The sequence below is a fragment of the Pezoporus occidentalis genome, unplaced genomic scaffold (genome assembly GCF_034315485.1).
Source record: "Pezoporus occidentalis ecotype Australia unplaced genomic scaffold, CSIRO_AGI_Poc_V1 ctg123, whole genome shotgun sequence".
Taxonomy (NCBI): domain Eukaryota; kingdom Metazoa; phylum Chordata; class Aves; order Psittaciformes; family Psittacidae; genus Pezoporus; species Pezoporus occidentalis.
Window position 1 is genome coordinate 60,684 of NW_026913027.1, and position 7,789 is coordinate 68,472.

The window sequence follows — 7,789 nt, forward strand, 5'->3', positions numbered from 1 at the left end:
CTGAGTGAAACCACCCGAGGCTGTGCTTCCAATGAAATGGGGCGATTTTATTGTTCTGGGATGCACATGGAAGTGAAGAACCATTGCTGGGGTCAGAGCTGCTGTCTTCCCTCAGGACCTGCCAAAGCTGCCTTCGGTGATGGTTATCTGTAGATACCAGCTACCAATGTAGCATTGGTGCATCATCACCATCAGTGATGGTGATAACACCATTGTTGTGTCCGAGGTGGAAACGGTACATCCTGTCCTGTACAGCCCTCAATGAATAGAGAAAAATCTGTACGAAGTCTGTGATTAATTGAGCTTGAGTAATTTTGGCATTTGGAAATAGGTGAGACCAAACCAGCCTAGTATTTGACCCTGACATTCCCTGTGTGATGGTGACAGATTTGTGTGATGGCATTTAAACATTAACTGCCCTGGGAGACCACAATTGCCTGCTTTGTTTGATGTTATGCTTTATCTTATCAGCTGTCTCTCATCTGAAGGTCATTTCTGTATGACCTAGTTGGTTAGGATTTTTTTTGGGGGTAGAAACAGACAACTTCTTTTCTCTCCTTTTACTGGGACAAGTCAGACAAAATACCATTGCAGACAGTGCAGCCACAGCATTTTTAGTGGAATAGCTTTTCAGAAAACAATTATGTTAAATATGTTCTCTGTTCTCTTAGTTCACAGCTGCCTTTGGTCTGTGAAGGATTAGACAGTCCACAGCTGCAAGTGGCATATTGCAGATGTTGAGAAAATGATACACCTTTGAAGAGCTCCCGTCGTGCTGTGGAGCTTCACTTCCCAATGGCTAACCAAAACGTAGGTATTTTATATATTTACTATATCGCAGTGAGAGGCAGAAAGAGGGTTAGTGGTGTGATTGCAGCCACAGGCAGAATATGCTTGTGTAGGTGCTGCTCAGCCTTGTGCCTTTTCAGTGGGACAGCTCTCGGCTGCCTGGGTAGCACCTGAATTTCAGCATGAAGGTTACACAGTGACTGCACTTGCTGTTATCCAGCCATTTGGTACTTTAAAAGCAATGTTTGTAGGCTTGTACAGTATCATTTCTACCTGTATTACTGCACCTTGAGGGCTTTCTGTGTGTAAAAGGGAGCACTTACATCAGTCGAGCTACCGCAGGTCTAAGTGAGACTCTGACATCTGGGTCCCTTCTGCCATGGCAACCCCATTGGCTCATGGCTTCCCAGCACAGGACTGCCATTTCTCCCGGTGACTGCGGCTCATGCAGGCTGCAGCCATGGGCAAGCTCCTGCACTGGGTGGAAACTGGAATTGCACTGCTCCCTTTCCATGGCATGAGACTCTGGGCAGGGAGACATAGTCCAGCTCCCATGGATAGGAGATTTTTACACTGATTTTCAGCTCATTCCTCACACAGAGAAAGACCATCCTATGGTCTGGTTTTAGTTCTTCTCTGCTGATAAAGGACATTAACGAAACATCATAGTATTTTGCCTGGGAGCATTATAATAGCTGTCAGTGTTTTGCATGTAAAATAGTGATGGCAATACCTCTACATATTCCATGGTACTGACAGCAGAAAAGATCAGATGGGAGGAAGAATAGGGCTGGATTCTCCAGCATGAGACAGGAAGAGGGGCAAGGCTGATCGTGGACTCTCTACAGGTATGGCAGTGTTGGCACCAAGTCATTCTGGTGCTGTTAATTACAGCATGTATTGGGAACTGCAGTGTGCCTGTGGGTGCCAGGACCACATCCATCATTCTTAATACAATGCTACTCCTGGTTTTGACCTGCCCTAGAAGAGCTGTCTTGGCTAACAAGGGTATTGGGAAGTGTCCGCACATTGTAAAGCAAAAGGAGGTCATTTCCTTACATTGTGACAGGATATGTGATAAAGAGGTATGGACAGAGGCAAGCAGCCTTTCCAGCCTGCTGCTATTTTAATTTGGCTATGAATAGCCTTGTGAGGTCAGTATTATCTGTTCTGGGTTTTGTTGTTTTAGGTAGGGATGTTTTCGTATCTTTATTACATGGACCTGTGTGCAGCTCCAGGTCTCAAAGGGTGAAGTGGGTCTGGATGTTCCTACACTGACCTAGGGGATAAAATTGGGGTGTTAAATACTGTCATCATTTGTGAGTCCTGACTGCCAAACAGGGAGGTTAAAGTTCCTAAACTCATCCTCTTCCTTTGCACCCAGTGCAGTGTCTAGTCAGTGAAATCTGCGTGGCCTGTGATGTATGTTATTAATCTCTGCACCTTCCAGCCTGAGGAAGACCTGCAGCTTGGCAAGGAAAGGTGTGTGCTGAAGAATCAGAACCAAGGCTGGTGTGCCCTGCAGGTGGTCTGTAGATAATTGTGTGTAGGCAGCTGACAGCAAGAGCACTGAGCTGGTCCTGTGCATCTGAGCAGTCTGCGCCCTGGTTGGGTACGAAGAGCATTAATATAGCTCTGTTTTGAGCTGAAGCTGAGTTAGACCTCCCAGAAATAAAACAAAAGTGCAGCACAAAGAAGGAGCTTTTTCCCTGGGGCTCTAAGTGAGAGGAGGCAGGACATTGGCACAGGTAATTCAGTTGGTTCTGATTACACGTGTGGGGAACGAGGAAGTGAGCATTGTCCAGGCTGCAGGCTGTCCAAATATACCTTCAGTTGGTGTGCCCAGTGCAGGTGTGCTCCCTGCAAGAGGATGTTGCACTCGGGAGGAGGAAGGTTGGTGTTTACTTGACCCTTCACTTTCAGGGGTTGGAAACTGGGTTGGTACTAGGGAATGCGTGTCACACTGCCGCTTGATGCTGTCACGCTGCCACTTGATGCTTTGCTAAAGCGGGAAAGGAGCAATTTTGGACAGGTCATGAATTTTCATGTCTTGATTGATTTAAACAGGAGTCTCCTCGGAGCACACTCAGCACTTGGCCTTTCCCTGGCTGTCAGCTCCAAAACATACAGAACTGCTGTTGTTCCCAAGTAGCACTGCTCTATGCTGTTGCACAGTGCAAGCAGCTGACAAAGGGAAGGTTTATTCATATATTAGTATGCTCCTTAGCTTTTTTGCAGGTGATCAGAGCAATCTTCTCTCCAAGGGGCTGGCAGAGCCGTTAGCTGTGCCCCCCACATGAAGGCTGGCATTCCCTGTCTCCCTTCTGGCTGCAGAGCTGCAACTGGGCACTGCTTACGCTGCCTCTCCTGGCACTGCAGAGCCAGTCTCACAGGTGAAGGTTGGGGTTGCAGCTGTAGGGAAAAGCCCTTTTGCACTGAAACACCGCTGAGCAGTTCTGTAGTAAGCTAAATGGGGGCAGAGAAAGGTGTGAGGAATGATTAAAGCTGAGTAACACCTAGGATGAGCAAACAGCAAACTTCTTTTCTCCGGAAGAGAAACCGTGGCTGTGACACAAGTCTGCAAAATGAGCAACATGAAGTAGGTGAGTGCAGAGTAATTCTTACCGGGTTTTCTGATCAAATGCTTGGGGATATCAAATGAAACAAGCAACTGGTGGGTCAAAGCAAAACAAGGGCAGGTCCTAAAGCTTAATGAGGCTGTGGGACTGTGGGGCTTTGAGAATATTGCAAATGCTTAAAATTGATGTGAGTTTAGGAAGTAATTAGAAAAACTCTGTGAAATACAGAGGCATTGCCCCTGTTTCAGGGAGTCCCTGCCCTGTACCTTGCAGGAAGCTGGAGCACAGAACAGTTCACTATACTCTCTCCAGCAGTATGCTGTTAGCCTAAATGGAAGATAAAACTAGTGCCTTACAGGGACCCTCAGCCTAGCTGTGTATGGCCTTTCCTATATTTCTAACTGGATGCTGAAAATACGTTGGAAGATAAAATGTGCACATTCCAGTATGCTGTTCTAAGGGGATGTGCTTGGGTTTTTGGTTTGACAAGCTGCACAGAAGCGTAACACTGTCATGGATCTTCTGTGGTGACTGGAACATTTGCATCTTTCTGGGGAGGCAGCCACAAGAAATCAAGAGCTATCACAGTAAGAGATGCAGCCAGTTATGCCACATGATAGGTCATGCTTCTGCTTGTCTCCACACCCAGCATTTGTCAACACAGGTGGGTGTGTGAGTCGATCTCTTTGTGATGTTCTCTTCCCCAGAAAAGCAGAAGGAGGAAAGTCCTTTGGATATCCAGTGCACTCCTCTGGATTTATGGTCTTTCCTGCAGTCTTAACAATCCATTTTGCCCATCTGCTTTCTTGTGACAAGTGGCAGGATAGAGGCAAGGCTCCTCCCTCTGCATGGAGGCACAGTGGTGATGCAGTGCCTGAGAGCAGCCCGAGTTGACTCTGCATGGTGGGCTTCGGTCTTTAAGCAGTTTTGCTCCTGTTGCCACAGAGCAATCATCACAGAATGGGTTGAGTTGGAAGGAACCCTAAAGCTCGTCCAGTTCCAGCCCCCTGCCATGGGCAGGAGCACCTTCCACTAGAGCAGGCTGCTCCAAGCCCTGTCCAACCTGGGCTTGAACACTGCCAGGGATGGGACAGCCACAGCTTCCCTGGGCACCCTGTGCCAGTGCCTCACCATTCTCGTGAAGAATTCAGTCCTGACCTAGGAGGGTCTCCCACTGGCAGGAGGTAAGGACAGTGCTACTTTCTTTTTATTTGTCACACTTTGTCCAAAACCAGTTTACATCAGTGGGCTCATAAGGGTTCTTGCACTTAAAGAGGTCCAAGTTTAGGGTAAAATCTGCTCCAGTGCTGCCCCGTGACTCCTATCATTGCCCTACACATCTACCAGGCTTTTGTCTTTCCCTTCCCTGCTGTTTGCAGAGGTGGTGAGGGCTGGGCAAGACGCACAGAAAGTGGCCCTGTCTGTGAAAGCCATGGGGTCCTGGCTTTCTGATGGATTTGGGTGTTTGTACTGCATGATCCTGGTGGTCTCCAAGCTGTTCATTAACAAGACTTGGAGACGGAAGAGGATTATGTGCAATCTAGCAAAGCAAATCAAAGCTGTGTGACGCTGTTTAAGGAGCATGTGAGCTGTAGGATTGGAGAGCAGGTGATGGTTTGGTACAGTGCAGTGTGCCTGCCTGATAACACAGCGTACGAGTCGGTTTGTATCCTAAATCTATTGTGCTTGCAGACCCAAGTAAACAAATAACACGCTCTCCTGAGTGATTAATGGTGGGTTCTCCTGTTTCAAGCCCCTGCCGCATCCAAGACGCAGCAGTACGGTACACCCATCAGAGGTTACAAAAGCTCAAGTTGCAGCTGGGACAGCCCCATGATCATGCTGCATATGGAGATCATTTCCCAGCCTTGTTTACTCCTGCAGGCCTGGGCTGACAGCTTTGCAGCTCCTGAGCCTGCCAGCAAAATCCAAGGTGGATTGTCTTCTGGACCAGCTTTCCCACAGTGAATGCATTAAGTGGTTTCATGTGTAACTATTTAAAACAAAAGAAGGATTTGGCTTCTGTTAGTTTCTGTTAACCTTTTCCTTCTAATGCAGCTATTCATAGAATCATAGAATGGGTTGGGTTGGAAGGGACCTTAAAACTCATCCAGTTCCAGCCCCCTGCCATGGGCAGGGACAACTTCCAATAGACCAGGTTGCTCCAAGCCCTGTCCAGCCTGGCCTTGAACCCTGCCAGGGATGGGGCAGCCACAGCTTCTCTGGGCACCCTGTGCCAGTGCCTCAGCACCCTCACAGGGAAGAACTTCTGCCTCAGAGCTCATCTCAGTCTCCCCTCTGCCAATTTAAAGCCATTCCCCCTTGTCCTGTCACTACAGGCTCTTCTAAAAAGTCCTTCTCCAGATTTCTTGTAGACCGTTTTAGCTGTTGGAAGACTATTACTATTCCAGGAAGATAAAATATTCCCAGGGATAAAAAGGCTATTTATAAAGAAGTAGCTGTTATTCTTTTTCTAATTGACTACCATCCTGATGAATAAGTATGAGTCTTTGCTGAAGTCTTCCTGAAGTATTTTCAGCCCACACGTCGTGGGTTTGTTAAAAATAAATAAAAGTTCTAGAGAAGCAAATCCTGTGCAAGCTGTGTCCCCAGATACTGCCTTAAAAATAAAATCTGTCCTAGAAATTGCTGTAAATGTCTTTGTAGAAGCAGGATTGTGCCTGAGAGCCAGAGAGAGTGGATGCTTGGAACCAAGCATGGAAGAGCTGTGCCAAGCTGTATGAAATGTAGGTTGAAGTAGTAGAGATTCATTAGGGCTCTTTATTACTGTTTCTGCTTTAACTGTTTAGAGTGGTATCAATAGTTTCTCAGGTGATAAAGACTGTAATTATAGTGTGACAAGCACAGCCATACTTGCCTCAAAGAAATATGAGATGTTGTTTCCTTTCCTCCAAAAATCTTTTCCAAATAGAGTTTTTATGTCAATGTCCATTCCTTTTACAAACCTTTTTATGCAGTGCTCTGTGGTATTTCTTTATAAGTACTAAAGTCAGATGCCTGTTCTTGCTTCTAACATGGTGAAAAAGGCAACATCTGGGAGTGTGTCATCCATAAAATAATGTAAATCTGTGAAATGATGTCAAATGAGCAAGTTCACTGGAATACTTGTGCTCAACTTTGGATATGTCAGTTTAAGGAAGAGGTGCACCATGTGGAGACAGTCCAAAGAGGAAAACCCCAGCTCTGAGGTACCTGAAGGAGCTGATGTTGGTTAATATGGAGGCTGGGGTGTGAAACCCTGTGACGATGGCAGAAAACAGGGCATCCCCATGGCAGGATAGGATGGGCTGACATCTGTCAGGATGATCTGGGGCAATAGGAGGAAGTTGCTTGCTGGCAGTTAACTGAATGCTGAAATGGGTGGCCCAGGAGGGCTGTGGTTGCCATCCTCAAAGGGGTAGATCAGACAGAGAGTAGGGGTGATAGAGAATGGCCTGATGGGACCAGGCCTGATGACCTTCAGATGATGTTTGACATGAAAGCTGGAATGTATTCATTTTTAATAACCTGACTCCCAAGGCTGTGGCTTTGGGAGAGAAAGCCAAGTATGTTGAAACCCGGAGTCACCTGACAGGCTTGGAAACAATGGAAAGATCCCACCTGGTGAGCTGGAAACTGCCTACATGGACCCAGCAGAACTTCTGCTCCCTTGGAGGTGTGCCTTATTGCCCTCGAGTTGGCCAGGAGAGTGGAAAAGGAAAAAAGTAGCAAAGCAGCAGATGATTTACTCTTCCTCCACGCCCTGGAGCCTCTGGCCATTCTCAGTGTCTGTTGAAACACTAAGTGATCTGCACCCGTGCTGTTTGGATAGCAAATGTCACTGCAGCGTAAAGCAAAGTGCACGCGCATTAGAGAATGAGCAGCCTCTGGTATTTTATGGCATAACTTGCAGCAATTAAGACTTTCAAGTTGCTTTCCGGAGGTTGGCTGCTTATCCTGGGTCTCATTTAGGGCAGAAAGAAGTGAGGAAAAGAAGGTAAAAAGCAAGCAAGCAGTTCAGTAGTTTAGATGCATATTTTGCTTGGAGCATGCTGAGTCAAGTATTTACCTGTTAGTGGGAAAGCGGCTAAAATGAAACATAGTCTAGGTAAGGTTAGTACCGCGTGAGGAGCTGTCAGACAGAGAGGAAAGTAGGGCAGCTTGTTTTGGAACTTGTGCTGAGGAGCAAATAAAAACCCCCAATGTACACATTTGGTTACCATATGTCGTGCTTATCATAAGAGGCATCTCAGTGTTGTTTCTTTGCAGGGATGCTTGAGCTCCACGGAGGCAGACTTCCCCGCTGAAGAAAGCGCATGCCAGCGGTGCTGGGGTTGCTGTGGGTGAGATGAGCTTTCCTGCCTGTTGAGGCGGCTGAGGCGGGCAGCGAGCTCGCCCCTTCCCGTGCTTGCCCGTTTGAT

At 47.1% G+C, this 7,789-nt stretch overlaps 1 protein-coding gene across 1 annotated transcript in view; it reads left to right on the forward strand.

Moving 5' to 3' along the window:
* Positions 1-7,781, forward strand: part of PSMD10 (proteasome 26S subunit, non-ATPase 10) — a 53,836-nt gene extending 46,055 nt beyond the window's left edge. The window contains exon 5 of the mRNA XM_062607428.1: positions 7,638-7,781. Coding sequence (XP_062463412.1) covers positions 7,638-7,647 — 10 coding nt within the window. The 3' untranslated portion in view covers positions 7,648-7,781. The remainder of the gene's footprint in view (positions 1-7,637) is intronic.
* The last annotated feature ends 8 nt before the right edge of the window (positions 7,782-7,789 follow it).